Genomic DNA, 15,978 nt, shown 5'->3' with positions numbered 1-15,978 from the left:
CATTTAGGGAACTCAAAAGGTCAGTGTCCAGGTCCCAGTGGAATCCCAGTTTACTATCTTGGAATGCAGTGACACAACCTTGTAACCATCCCCAGAGAATGTAAGACTGGCCCATTTTATGTACTGGTACATTCATAAACAGAAAGAAAAAAAATAGAAAAATAATATGTATTCCTACAACACTAAAAGAAGCTGAAAATCTGTGTAAAAACAAGCACAAAACTAAATATGTTCTATACCGAGAAACCCTGATGTGTAAACATATGAAGTGAATCACATGCAACAGCTGCACCTTAGGGTAAGGTTTTTCAATTAAGTGTCTATTCCAAAACCAGTAACAAAACAGAGTGGACAGTGGCGGGAGTTTGAGGATGCAGGTGTACGGGTTCGCGGTTACCTTGCTCCAGTCTAAAGCACAGGGAACGCCTTGCTGCTTCCATCTCCGGAGTCGGATTATCTAGGACATGTCTACACCACTGCAAAGGGCTCAGGGATTTCTCTGATGACGGGAATGTCTTTGAAGAGCCAACGTATAACCTTAAAAAAAGAAATCTACATTATAGGGATTATATAGCTACATAGAGATTACCTCTCTTGTACTTGAGAAAACAACATGTGTTTAACAGTTTCTATCCAAACAGAACTCACATTTGATTACTTCAAACACCAAAATCATTTTTAACAGATAAATATCCCCTGCTGGAATATGACACATTCTGTAGCTTGGTGGCAAGGAAGACTTCAGAAAACTATGGAACAATGTCTCAGGGAGTCGGAGATCTGCGGCTTTTGCTACTGACCTGACCTGGGGCGCCGTGATGATCTGATCAGCTCACTTATATTTCTAGAAGTGAACATTTTCATCTCTCTTTGACAACAGAATCTTATGTGAACTTGGGCTAATATACATAAACATGGTGTGGCAAACAAGGCAAGTCTTTTTTTTTTTTTTTTTGCGGTACACGGGCCCCTCACTGCTGTGGCCTCTCCCGTTGCGGAGCACAGGCTCCGGACGCGCAGGCTCAGTGGCCATGGCTCACGGGCCCAGCCGCTCCGTGGCATGTGGGATCTTCCCGGACCGGGGCACGAACCTGCGTCCCCTGCATCGGCAGGCGGACTCTCAACCACTGTGCCACCAGGGAAGCCCCAAGGCAAGTTTTATTTGTATTTAACAAAAGTAAGTCTAAAAACAAAAGTCAGCTGTTTGATTCTCTCAACCCTTAAATAATCAGATATTTCCCCGTCTTAAATCGATACTAAATTTGATATGTGCTTCTTTCTCATTAAAGCCAAACAGCTTTCAAAGATATGTTTTAGGAAGAGTTCACTTTCAGCATCTACACCATTGCACAATAGTTGGCAGGATTCAAAATAACCACCCTGGGGCACTACAAGTCATCACAAAGGTCTTCTCTCATTGATGTACTGTTTTAAGGTAGGTTTTAGAATATTTTCAGTGATAGGGTTATACAAAAAGGTTTACCTTGAGAATTAACCGACAGTTGACAGAAAAAAGAAAGAAAATTATAATCACAGGCTCTAGTAACTGACCTTGCTATATAAAGCTTTATTCTAATTACAAATCTCATTAAAGTAATACTACTTCAAGCAAAGTTACCGTAATTCTAATGGGCAAGTATTCTTGAACTAACATACTTCATTATTCACTTTTACTGTTATCGTCCAGTCCACCAACTATTCGAGTAATCTATCCCAGAGGGTTGGGGAATGTAGTATTTAACAAATTATTCTTATAGTTGGGGGTTGGCAAGCTTTTTCTATGAGGGCCAGCTAGTAAATACATAGGCTTCGTGGCCACATAGTCTCTGTCATAAGTACTCAACTCTGCCTCTGCAGCCCCAAAGTATCACCGACGATAAATAATAATAAGTACGGCTGTGTTCCTATAAACTTTATTTATAGATACTGAAAGTCGAATTTCCCATAATTTTCACGTGCCAAAGAGTATTCTTTTGATTTTTTCAATCATTTAAAAATGTAAAAATCTAAGCTGATCAGCTACATAAACCAGGCAGTGGGCCCAGTATGCCCACAGGACACAGTTTGCTGACTCCTGTCAGGAGATGAAGATTCTAAAATCTCTCTTTTAATCAACTTGACAGTAATCCTAATATGTCATTCTTCCCTTACAGTGTGGACCATACTCTAAGAGAGTATGTTGGCTAGTTAAAAATTCTTATTCCTAGGTCCCACCTTGGCCTACTGTGTCAAGGTTATCACCAATCTATGTAGATCCTTCCCTTTTGCCCTTCCTTGCTGTCGGACCTCTGCACTGTTACTGTGTAGCTCTCTCTAGACCCCTGTCCAGGACTGGGTAGCTCACTCTAGACCCCCAAGTAAAGGTTAGTCTAAGCCAAAGATTGTTCTCAATCTTTGACGTATTAAACTCTCAGAGGATTTGTTAAAACACAGATTGCTAACACCTGATTGCAGGCAGCTCTAACCTACCTGATTCAGTAGGTTTGGGGTGAGACCAAACAATGTGAATGTCTAACAAGTTCCCAGCTGATGCTGATACTGCTGTGTGGAGGCCACACCTTGAGAGGGATGCACTGTGCTGAGCCAATCGTGCCAGCTCCATTAATCCCATTTGCCCAATGACTGGTTTAGGCACAAGCCTTGGACACAGTCCCAGGCAATAAAAACTGAGGGGAAATATTCTGATGGGCATGTGAGCAAGTTTCTCCTCATGTTTAAAGGGGTCACGAAAGACCCAGTTATATGTTGCCTACAACATGGGTACTTTAAATATAAACACACAGGTTAAAAGTAAAAGCACAGACCACTGCAAAGACAAATGAACAAAACCTACCCACAAAGAAAAGCCCAGGCCTAGAAGGTTTCACGACCAAATTCTACCAGATATTTTAAGAAGAATACCAATTCTTCATGAATTTTTCCAAAAAAATAGAAGAGGAGGGAGCACATCCCAACATGGTCTATGAGACCAACATAGCTATGAAACCTGATACCCAAACCAGACATAGACATTACAAGGTAAGAAACTAAAAACCAACACCTCTCATGAACACAGAAGCAAAAGGTCTAAATGTTTTAGCAAATTTTGGTACAACCATATATAAAAGGGATACTTCGTCATTACCAAGTGAGGTTTATCCCAGGAATGAAAGGTTGCCTTAACATTCAAATACCAGTGTAACTTATCACATATACTAAAATAGAAACACCATATGATAATCTCAATATAAAAAGAAAAAAAAATATGACATCCATTCCTGATACAAACTCTCAGCAAATTAAAAAAGGGAGGAAACATCCTCGATCTTATTAAAGGCATCTACAAAAAAGGATCCTTAACAGTGAAAGACTGAACACTTTTCCCCTGCTATCAAGAGCAACACAAGGCCTGCAGGTTCTAGCTAGCACAATCAGGCAATAAAAACATTTGGATTGGAGAGAAACAAGTATATCTGTCTTTATTCACAGATGACATGATCGTCTATGTAAAAAAATCGTCTATGTATAAAGGAATATACAAAAGATACTAGAATGAGTTTAGCAGCAAGACTGTAGGATACCAGATCAAAGTACAAGAGTATTTCTATATTAGCAACAACCAGTATTTTTGAAATTTCACTTCCCATTTACAACAGTATAAGAAAAACCATAAGAAGCCTAAGGATAAATCTGACAAAAGATGTCAAAGACCCGTACACTGAAAACTACAAAACATTCTGAGAGAAATTTAAAAAGAAACAAAGAAACGGACCATGTACATGGGTCAGAAAACTAAATATTGTTAAGATGTCAATTATCCCTAAATTGATCTATTTAACAAAATTCCAACCAAAATCTCAGCATGCTTTTTGTAGAATGTAAAAGCTAAAATTCATATGGAAATGCAAAGATCCTAGAATAGCCAAAACAATGAAGTTGGAGAGCTACTGCTAACTGATTAAGACTTATTCCAAAGCTACAGTAATATAGACAATTTAGGATGGCATGAAAATAAATAGATCAATGAAAAAAATAGATGGTCCAGATACAGAAATACTAACAGGTGGAATACTGATTTTTTTGACAAAGTACAGAGACAATTCAATGAAGAAAAGATAGTCTTTTGAACAAATGGTGCTGGAACAAATGGATACACATATCCAAAAAGTGAACCTTGATCCATACTTTACACACTATCCAAAGTTAACTCAAAACAGATCACAAAAATATGAAACCTAAACTGTAAAACTTTTAGAAGAAACTACAGATGAAAAACTTTGTGTCCTTGGGTTGGCAGTATTTCTTAGATATATATTTTTAGACTGAAAGCATGATCCATAAAAGAAAAAAAATGTATCAATTGGACTTCATCGAAACTAAAAACCTTGCTCTTTGAAAGAGATTGTTAAGAGAATAAATGACAGACCATGGATGGGGAGAAAATATTTGCAAATCATTTATCTGATAAAGAAACTTATAAGTGGAATATATAAGAAATTCTGCAAACTTAATAAGCAACCCAGTTTTTAAAAACTGGTAAAAGATTTAAACAGATAGTTCACCAAAGATGAGCTATGGATGGTAAATAGGTGTATGAAAAGAGGCTAATCATTAGTCATTAGGGAAATGCACCAATGAGATACTATCACACAGCTGTTAGAATGCCTGAAGATAAGATTAGCCATAGCAAGCCTTCGTGACGACATCATGGAACTGAAACTCCTAAACTGCCAGCAGAAATGTAAAATGCACAACCACTTTGGAAACGATTTTGGCAGCTTCTTTAAAAATTAATGTACACCTACTTTCTGTTACAGCCACTCAAAAGTCATGAAGTATTTACCTGAAAGACACACATGCCATGTGTCTATGCAAAGACTTATCTGTAATAGCCCGAAACTGAAAACAACCCAAATGTTCATGAAAAGATGAATGGATAAAACAAACGAGCGTTGTGTCCCTACAATCTGAAACCTTCACGATAAAAAGAAATGAACTACTGATTCATGTAACAACAGAGGTGGATTTCAAAATAATTATCTTGATTGAAAGAAGCCAGACCAAACGAAACAAATGAAAAAGAGTACCTACCATATGATCTCACTGATACAAAAGTATGGAAAACACAAACTAATCTAGATTGACAGAAAACAGATCAGTGGGTGCCTGAGTTGGACGGAGGCAGGATCAGGACAGGAGGAGATACAAGGGGCCACAGGGAAGCTTAAAGCATTGGGCCATCTCCACTATCCTGACTGTGATGATGGTTTTATGGGTTATACGTGGGCCCAGATCTATCAAACAGTACATTTTAAATATATGCAATTTATATCGCACTTATACCGTAATGAAGCTTTACGAAGAAGTCACAAGACAGTAAGCAACTGACTGCTTCCCGCCCTTCAGTGAGCCAGGAGCTGCCATCCACCAGGCAGCTGGATCACAGAAGCAGGTGCCACAGCCCTGACAGAAAGGAGCCACAACACTAGGCAACTGTGCAACCTCCTTATCTTTCAGCTTCTTTTAAATGAATACATTTTCCTCACTGTTTAATACACACACAGGTTCATGCACTCTCTGAGCGTCTGCTTGTTTGCAAACCTCTCTCAGCTCCCACGTGAAGCACTGCTCTGCCCATCACCTCCAGCATCCCACGGGACGACCGCTGCTTTCTCCTGCCGCTAGGAATCTCCAGCAAGCAGCTTGCCTGGGGATTTCACACACTCCCACCAGTTCGGGTTTTTTTCTGGTAGAGTGTTTTGCTTTCTGCTTGCAGGGAACCCCTCAGGAAGATGTCCTTAATCTCTTCGGGCCTACGTAATATGGTTCTCTCGTTTGACCACGCAGCCTCACAGCACATTCAAAAGCAACTTCCCAGAGGTACATGTAATGGCTCTGGGACCCACTCTGCCATATTCACGTACAGGGACTTCTCTCTTTTCTCCTCCGCTGTCCACCCATGCTATCTGCTACTGTGGCTCCCCCGACCCTGCAGTTCACAGAATATGGGGGTTATCATGCGACTGAAAGCACGGAACTCGGCTGAAAGCCTGCGTGAGGGATAGGTGGGACCCCAGATCCCCTCGTCTACTCCACACTGCCCATCTCACCACCCCTCCTCCACCACCATCTAAGACCGGAGGCTTACTATTGACACATGCATGAGGCTGACCCAGAGAAGCTCTGACTTCAGACACATAGAACTCAGCTGAGAGACAGATGAAGTACCCCCACTGAACCAGAGAGGCTGACAGAAAAGTCTACTTGCTGAATGGTTAGCACCCTAGCCCCATTTTCCCCTTTACATTCCTAGAATCGACTGCCTTAACTCCTATCTCCCAGAAGGTTTATGTCTGGAGACAAAGATGAACCCAAGAGAAGACCTAAAGATACTGAAACCTGAGCTGGCCACCCACCCAATCTCTGGTAGAGTCTACCAGCCAAAGAGTTCCAGCCATGCAGAGCCTTAGGTCAACTTCAATATCGCCTTTGGGTATGAACAGACAACCCACGACACCAGATATCTGGAATATTCCTTTTAAATAAAACCCTGAGACTAAAAGTATTGACAGAAGGGAAAAAAAGAACTGAGGAGGAAAAACAATGCAGGGAACAGATGAAAAATCCAAGACAATTATAACTGATATCATCTGAGAGAAAATGTTGTATTCACAAGACAAAAACAGGATATTTAAAATGGAACAGCTTCTTCTTTCTTGGCAAATGAAACAATTAAACTGTTATAGAAGAAACAAAAAATTCAATAAGTGAGTTTGGAAGATCAAGCTGAAGAAGTCTCCCAGGAGCAAAACATAGATAAAGATTAACAACCAGAGGAGAGGGATAAGAAAATTAAATGACTGTACCAGGCAGGCCTCCATCTCATTATTATAAGTTCTAAAACACATGTGAAAGTGAAGAGAAAGTTATTTGTTTTAAAGGCAAAAAATTTTCCAAAGTTGAAGGCAGGCCACCAGGTTCTAGAGTGAGGCACCCACAAATGCTCAGTGCAACAAATGAACAGACAGGCCCATACAAGGTACAACGTGACATTTAAGAACCCTAGGGATAAAGAAAGAAACCTAAAGAAAAAGTCACAAAGGATTCAATACCCAAATCACAGTGCACTTCAACAGGTGTAAAACAATAAAAACTGGAAAAAAATGGAACAACACCCTCAAACATGAGGAAAAATAACTGACTTAGACTTTTATACCCAGACCAACCATGAATCTTGTATGAGGATAGAATAAGGACATTTTCAAATACACAGGATTTCAAAGTGTACTTCTCACGCACGTCCCCTTTCTCAGAAACCTTACTGAGACTGCATCCCACCCACAAGAATAAATGAAATTCCAAGACAAAGGATTTATGAAATAGGAGATCCAATATTGGCAAGAAACCCGAAGGAATTCCCATGGTAACAGCATTGTGCATCCAGCCTAAGGAGCAACAGTGAAGACTGGAGCAATGGGATTAAGCATTCTAGAACGGATGGCAGTACAAAACAAATTTTTAAAAACAGATTTAAGACATTATCAGATACGTTTGACCTTCTTGAGAGATGTTATAGCTCCAGTATTTACAGAGATAATTAGTAATAAGGAATTAAAGAAAGTGAAGGGGGAAGAGAGAGGGGCCATTATTAACTCTGGGAGGAACAAAGAGATTAAACAAATGTAACATACAATTAACAGGACTCAGCTAATAACAGTGATAACCATAACACAGGTCATTACGATGATTTAAGAGAAAAGTTATGAAAGCCATTATGAGCAGGGAAAGAAGCTATGATAGCTGGAGGATGAAGGGAAGAGGCCTTAGTCCTCATTTTCCAAAACAAGTCTATATCTGTTTAAGGTCATGTAGTATAAAGACTGTTTAGAAATAAAGAACAAAAGAAACTGCCAAAGGAGTATAAAGTAATATCTATGTGGAGGACTCAGAGGTAGCAAAGAGTTGGGAGAACTGTTGCTTTCTGTAGTAAGCCTTGGTACAGAAGAGCTTCTGAACCATTTACATCCTACTTATTGTATTACCTTGATAGAATGTTAGAAGTACTACGGAAATATGTGGAATTAAGATAGAAGGGATCATTTTTAAAGTCAGTCTCCAAACAATGTTCCCAGGATAGTTTTGAGCCTACTGTTCCTCTGGCTAGGCCTAGAACTGGATTTAAAGAGAGAAAAAGGGCAGTTAGTTATGAAGATCACGTAGCTACAAACTCCCTGAGTATAACATGTCTCTAAAATTAGATAAGCAAGGTAAGACCTGTATTTCTCCTAAATGGCTCTTATCTTCTAAAAAGTCATAAAAATCACGTCTTTCATTGTCATTACAATGCCAGTAACATTTACAATATCCTAGTTTGCCATTGTTAATACATGTACCTCCTACTAACTGCTCTCTCAACTTCTACCTTTCATTGACAGTATATTAGAATATGGCAAGAATATTTGAAAAGCCTTAGTCTAAACCTTGAGAATCCTTCAAATAGTAGAAAAGCTATCATTTAAAATGTCACACTCTAATTTTCCTTCACTTCTCTTCAAAACTTCCAAAAGCACATGACTAGAAACTATCGTCCTTCTCACAGAATCTTTTCTTTTTCATACACTTCATTTTCTGGACCCCCTGACTGCATACATGCACTAACACTGGGAGGATGGAAATAACACAAAGTCCATCATAATAACCCTGAATGCTTCAAATGAAGTATTACAAAATGTCTAGAAAAATATCTTGGTTATGATCAATGTTCGGTTCTAAAGTCATCCTTCTGCAGATAATACAAAACTAAATGGTACAACAAAAATAATTACAATAAGTCCCCTACATACGAACGAGTTCCATTCCAAGAGCGCGTTCATAGGTCCAATTTGTTCGTTAAGTCCAACAAAGTTAGCCTCGGTTCCCAACTAACACAATCGGCTATATAGTACTGTACTAGCTTTATAATACTTTTCACACAAATAATACATAAAAAACAAAAAATAAAGAAAACATTTGAAAAGTACCGTACAGTACCAGCTACATCACTGCTGCTTTTACGCCTGCTTCTGGACATCCTGGGATTGATTGAAATAAAGATGCTATACTACTGGACTCTATACAGTACTGTAAAGTACACAAAAGCACAACCACTTGTAGGGGATGCACGCACGTGACAATGTACACCAGACACGTGAACTAACTTACGCGACTGGACATGCGAACACACGTTCGCATCTTTGAAAGTTCACAACTCGAAGGTTCGTTTGTAGGGTACTTACTGTACATGTGTATCATAGACCTGTCACTGAAAAGTAATATGTGTCAATTTTCAAACAAGCCATTTTAAGAGTCTTAAATCACCATAAGTTTTATTTTAAGGGAAGGTAAAACACCAGCACTGATTAGCACAATCAATCTATCTTAGTCAGCTTAGATTCACTAGCATCTGCTAGGGTCAAGCTGGTTAGCCACTGCAAAAGAAACTTACCCCCAACAAGTTATTTAAAAGGATACATTAAGTCTAAATTTTAGTTACTGAAGGTCCCATAGCAGACTCTTCCCCCTCCCTCCACATTTATATCTAAACTCTATTTCAGTGTCCCACTGCAGTGTTTCAGATTTACTCATTTGAAAGACACATCAGCACAGACTTCAGTCAACTCCACTTGCTCCTAGAAAACACTGCACATTTTCGATCAGCATTGTCAGAAAGTGAAGCACCCTCTGGTCTTTCCACTGAAAATCAATTATGCAAAAAAACAGCTTAGGTGGTCTAATTTAGCTGTGCCATATGTATAGTACAAGGTGTTCAACAGCTTTGATGAAAAATTGGCAATGACTTTAGCCAGCTGTCCAGGGTCTTGGTGTTACACATGGAAGATGAATATTTCATTCATTAAATTTTCCTTAATTTGTAGATATCACCATTTTCCCCTTGTATCGTTAAGAACTTTTCTCCTAGAGTGGCATGGACTAATATATACTACCAAATGGAAAATAGATAGCTAGTGGGAAGCAGCTGCATAGCACAGGGAGATCAGCTCGGTGCTTTGTGACCACCTAGAGGGGTGGGATAGGGAGGGTGGGAGGGAGGCAATATGGGGATATATGTATACATCTAGCTGATTCACTTTGTTATAGAGCAGAAACTAACACACCATTGTAAAGCAATTATACTCCAATAAAGATGTTTAAAAAAATAAAAAGAACTCCTCTCCTGTCCTTTCCAGCTGGGCAAGTTAAAGTCCCTGCCACATCTCTTTTAAAAATAAATGCCTCCTTTTATAGCTGTATTTTATACCAGTTGGCATGTTTTAATCTTGGCATTGTCTGAATACAGACTCGTCTTCTGGTTGAGGTGAGCAGGTCCTGATTTACCCCAGCCCTACACTATCTTCAGGGAGCCGTGCTCTTCTACCTGTCTTCTCCAAGTCCGTTTTGCTTTGAACAGTACAAATTGGAGTTATTCTAACTTTAGCCATAATGCACAAATGCATTAACTATTTCAACCCAGGACATATACACATAAAACTGAAATAAGTTTAATCAAGACACGTTTGTATTATAAGATACAATGTACTCTGATCCTGATTTTATATTCCACTGAACTTCATAAAAAATAATACTGAGTCAGTCCACTAAATTGACTTCATAACCTATTAATGGGTCACAACCATGCTTGGAGGAAAAAACATCAATGGTGCAAACACTTCTGAATCCATATAAATAAGTCTACATTTTAGTCAATTCTTTCAGTAAGTAACTGAAGAAGTTTACATAAGTTATTTCTCCTTGGCGCTTTACACTGAAATTAGGGAGCTGAAGTAGGTCACAGGAAGGTCCAGTATGCAGTTAATGGTTTACTGCTCCCATTGCCACGTCATACCAATCTGGTTCCCTCTCCTTGTACCCTGGCTCTTCTTAGCCTAGTGCTTCTCAGCCTGGTAACACTGGGACCGAGACCTTTAAAACATCCTTCTGTACAGACTGGCAAATCATCCAGTCACACCATGTGCCACGTATGCATCAGGACTTTAGCGCTTCTGAACTTTTTAAATTTGCTCCTGGTACTCGGTTTCTCCCCTGTACTTTCTGGCCTGTGGTCTCCTGGAGAGCTAAGGCTGTCCAATTAGTAGCAAGATAATGGAAGAACTGATCCAGCAGGATGTGAAGTTTACTATGGGATTATAATAATTGGACTTAAGAATGAAGGTTCTGAAACCAGTCAACTTGAATTTTCTGAGACACTGAATTTTAGCAGCACTGTGCTAATATAACCAGATTGTGTCAAGGCAAAATTACATACTTTAAATTCAACTAAGATAAATATTTGAAGAAATAAGACAATTGTTTTGTTTCAAAGCTTTTCATCAAAACAAAAAGAATACATCATTCTTCTTGCATCAAAGTTTTTTTTCAATAAACAGAAGAAACTTACAGGTTAAATAACTGTTTGGAAAAAAGGCCTATGAGACCTGACTGATCATTCATTAACTAATGAACTATCATCAAGCAAATACTCTTCTATTATTCACTTTTTTCTTTCACACATAACTCTTGAGCCAAGTGCCGTCCAGGCTGTACATTCTAAGATTGTATTAGAAAAAACAGACTTACATGAATGAACTTCTAAAATATTCAATATTAACCTACATTTGTAAACTTCCTTTCCTAAGGATCTGACATTTTAGCAGGAAGTGCTATTCTAAATAAATTATTAATTTTGTTTAACCCACTAGGATGAAATCATGATAAAAATGTATGAAAAATTGTACGTGATACAGTTAAAGTAACAATATTAAGGACCAAGTTACTGTTAACGATGATGCAACTGTTACAGGGAAACAAAGATGTCCAAGATGTGTCCAATGAAAGGTAAGTGTAAAAAAAACTGATGTGGATACATTTGCATATTGATTTGTATAACTATGTTTTTACCTTGAAGGATCTACAGAAGGTTAACAGGGTTCACTCCGAGTCATAGTAGTAAATTGAGGACAAGAGGGAAGACTTGACTTTATATTCACTTATGTTTTGTCTTTTACAATGAAAATGTGTAACTTATTGTAAAATATTTTAAAATAATTTAAAATAATCAGGTACATATTATCCACTTCAGTTGTTTCTTAATAAACATGGAAGATAAAAATAAGTAGCCTTCCTGCAAACATATCAGGGAAGCCAAATGAAAAGCACTCTATTGATGACGGCATCAGGCAGGGACACGCGGTTTGCAGTGATGAAGGAACATCAGAAGGCTCTGCAAGCATTAACAACAAGTGGGTTTAGCTTTGAAAATTAAACCCTGTTGACTGCTGATGAACAAACAGGCCAAGTACTGCAATACAAATATATTTCAATATAAAAAAATGCTCTGATAGGGCTTCCCTGGTGGCGCAGTGCTTGAGAGTTCGCCTGCCGATGCAGGGGACACGGGTTCGTGCCCCGGTCCGGGAAGATCCCACATGCCGCGGAGTGGCTGGGCCCGTGAGCCATGGCCACTGAGCCTGCGCGTCTGGAGCCTGTGCTCCGCAACGGGAGAGACCACAACAGTGAGAGGCCCACATACCGCAAAAAAAAAAAATCCCAAAATGCTCTGATAGAAAATTTTCTATAAATCAGGTGACCTTACAAAAATTTTAAGTCCATCCCACTAAGATTAATGATCCCTCCCTGTTTTTCCACCTGGGATTCTAACCCTGGGTTGGTTTTCAGGAAGATACTGTATAAACAGTGTGCCATTTGTCTATAGAAACACCTGTAAGGTGTCATGGCACTGATTTAGTCATTTACAGATATACTTGATGAGTGAAATTAGTAGAACCTGCTGCAAATCAAACCTGGTTAGATTTGCTTCAAACCATCTGAAGTGCTACTAGGCTAATCTCACCAAGTAGGTGATTTTTTTAGTTATTTTAATGGTGTTTTAACAAAAAATAACTACAAAAGGAAAGCCTAAGATATCAAAATACTAGCAATATTGGGGGGATAACTAAATATGGTAGAAGTCCATTTAATAAAAGAAAATATTACAATTCTATTCACTGTGTATGCACTAGCACAAAACTAATACACCTATAAAATAGTAAGTGTATCATGATAAATTTTAAAGTGCTAATAGTTTTAAAGCACAGGATTGATCCTCAGCCAAAATACAACAAGCTTCCTTCTATTATTTAAGTACGTATCTCCAGAAAAGGCCAAGTGGGGACTAAATCAATCTAAAATAATTTGAAAGTGGCCTAAGGGCTTACAGTTATTAGTAACAACCTAAGCACCATCATGAGAGCATTTTCTGGTACCATATTCAGGCTGAATCTGAGATTACAACACAGCCTGGACTTTACAAAAATAAAGGTGCAGCTTCTAAAGAATGGCTTAAAGTTCCAGAAAGTGGCGAGTTGTTTTGATTTTTACAAGCTGAGTTACCTGCCCAGTTGCCGAAAAGTACTAAGGAGAAGGATGACTATGCCTTATTATAGCTCCCTTTCTTTTGATTCTCAGACTCAAACCAATAAGTGTACTTTACAGTTAGAGTTCTCAACATAAAAAAGTGCAAGAGAAAAGGACCACCACAGTTCCCAATGGGAAACCAGCAAGGTTCTCCATCTCCCGTTCCCTCCTGAGCAAGCACTCAACATAAACACAAAAAAAGTGAGGAAGAACCAGCTTGGAAAACAGGAAGAGGACCTAAGATTAAAAGAACTACAATTACTCTTCATGCTAATGCTAGGTAGAGGTGAATGCTGTTCATTCTCCCTGCGTGAACCTAAGTCTCACCTGATCTGAAGCTTCTGTTCATCTGACCACATCACACTACCTCTAACGACTGAGGAAAACATGTGAGCCAACCAAAAGAAGTCATGAAGTGACTGCTACCCCAGGAGCAAGCACCATTAAAAACAAATAAAGGAATCAGAACACCCCTCTCCCCTCCCCCCCCGCAAGGTACTCATTGATGGAAAGCAGACAGAGCTAACCAGATTTCAACTGAATAAATGCTGCCAGCCTCAAGTTTTCTGATAACCAACTTCAAGTTTCTAAAAAATAAAAAAAAAATGTTTCTCTAATCTCACTTTTCTTCAATCACCAGTTTAATTTTTTAAATTAAAGCAAGTTCCTTGGGTCCTAGGTAACAGAGTGCCTTCAAGCTGCTCACTCCATTTCCCGAAAAGCCTTCATTTTTTTTTTTACGCCGTTACTGATGGGAAAGCCAGTGAGGTCAGCACACTGGAAAAAGCGAGCCTGTTTCTGAAGTGAGAAGCTATCAAAGAAGATGCAGCGAATGAGGACAAACCACTGCACAACTCAAACAGTAAGAACGAATCTCTTAAGGAGAGATGCATCACTAGGCGGCTTGGGGTGCCGAGGAGGTACCCTGTCCGGCCTTGGTTTGGGAGGACAAAACAGTAACAGTCGCAAATGGAGGTCAACCCCTACCCATCCCCCGTCACTCCCAAAAAAGACTGACGAAAAAGAGCACGACTGAGTGACAAAAAGACAAGATAGCATGGATTTTGCAGTTAATGCTGACGAGGAGCTTGGCACCCAATCATCAGCAAAGACGACAACACAAGGAGAGGAAAAGGACCAGTTCATCCCCAGATAGGTCGGCCTGAGCTGTAACAAAATAGGTTTCCACCCTGGTGAACAGCCTCCGCTCATCGCCCGGCTCGGCACCTGCCAGGTCACCCCGTCTGGGGGCAGTGGCTGAGGTCCCCCTCTTCCTTCCAGCCCTCGCCCTCCCCGGGCGTCGCAGGCGAGGGCCCCGAGGGAGGGAGGGGAGCTCGGCAATACCAGGTGCAGTCGTCCTCGTCCCGCCAGGCGGCCACGCTCTCCAGGTCCAGCGGCTCCACCTCGTCCAGCAGCGTGGGGGGCGGCGAGGGCGGCGCGGCGGCGGCCCCGGGAGGTGTCCCCGCGCCCCCCGGCTCCGGGCCGCAGCCGCCCGCGCCGAAGAAGCCCGCCGCCGGCTTGAAGTAGACGAAGGGCGCCTCGGCGGGCTGCGCCAGGCTGCAGAGCAGGGAGGGCGCCGGGCCGGGTAGGCAGTAGGTCCCCGGGAACGCGGGGCCAGAAGCGCCGCTGCCGCCCCCGCCTCCGCCCCCAGCGCCCAACGCCAGCCCCAGCCCCAGTCCCCCCGAGGCGGCGGCAGCGGCGGCCGGGGGGCTCCGCGGAGCCAACGGACTGCAGGCCCCGGCGGGGGGCGGCGCGGCGGGGGGCGGCGGCGGCAGCAGCAGCAGGTGCGGTGCGGCGGCCGCGCTGGCCGCCCGGCTCCGCAGCTGCTCGTTCTGCTTCTCCAGCTTGCGCACCAGCTCCTGCAGCTTCTTCACCTCCAGCTCCGCGTTCACCACCGGCCCGGAGCCCGCTCCGGAGCCACCCCCCGCCGAGGCGCATTTCACCTGCTCCGCCATCATCGTGGTCCCCGAGGGCCCCGCGGCCGCCGGGGGGCGGGGGCGGGGCACGCGCCGACGCGCCGGCTCCTCGGGCCGCGGGGAGGCTACGGTTCCTTCCTTGCCGCCCCGGCCCGGGGGCCGACTACGCTGGGGCAGAGGCCGAGGCGGCTGTTCGCATCAGCACCGGGCCGCTGCCTCTCGCCGAGGCAGCCGCCGCCGCGTTGCTCTGCACATGCTCAGAGCCTCCCTCCAGTCCCTTGGGCGCTGAGGCGGCTCCGGGTTTTAGCCGCGGCCCCCGGGCGGGGCGGGGCGCGGGCGCCGGGTGGGCGGGGCTGGGGTATCGGACCAGCCGGGGGGAGAGGCGTTTCCGAGGGGCGGGGCCGAGAGCGCGGGCTGGGGTCCTGGGGCCACCGCCCCCGGCCGCGCTACCCAATCCCAGGTGCCTGATTGGACCTGGCCTGAACTTTCCCGCCACCGGCACTTCCTCCCGCCGCGGGGGAGGGAGCGAACTGAGCTGACTTCGGAGCCCGGGGCGGGGTTCTAGAAAAAGCAGCCGCAGCAGGTGCCTGCCCTGCAGGAGGGCAGCATTTGCCCGCCGGTTTGCTACCTTCCA

At 42.4% G+C, this 15,978-nt stretch overlaps 1 protein-coding gene across 1 annotated transcript in view; it reads right to left on the bottom strand.

Moving 5' to 3' along the window:
* The window catches only part of SLAIN1 (SLAIN motif family member 1), a 54,555-nt gene extending 38,950 nt beyond the window's left edge, over positions 1-15,605 (bottom strand). Inside the window, exons 1-2 of the mRNA XM_082602084.1 lie at positions 14,773-15,605; positions 398-537 (exon numbers count right to left, since the gene is read on the bottom strand). Of these exons, the coding sequence (XP_082458210.1) occupies positions 398-537; positions 14,773-15,386 (754 nt within the window). The 5' untranslated portion in view covers positions 15,387-15,605. The remainder of the gene's footprint in view (positions 1-397; positions 538-14,772) is intronic.
* Positions 15,606-15,978: the final 373 nt, after the last annotated feature.

The sequence above is a fragment of the Mesoplodon mirus genome (genome assembly GCF_964341445.2).
Source record: "Mesoplodon mirus genome assembly, chromosome: 17".
Classification (NCBI taxonomy): Eukaryota; Metazoa; Chordata; class Mammalia; order Artiodactyla; family Ziphiidae; genus Mesoplodon; species Mesoplodon mirus.
Note: the sequence above shows the minus strand (reverse complement) of the source record. Positions and strands in the feature narration are given on the sequence as shown.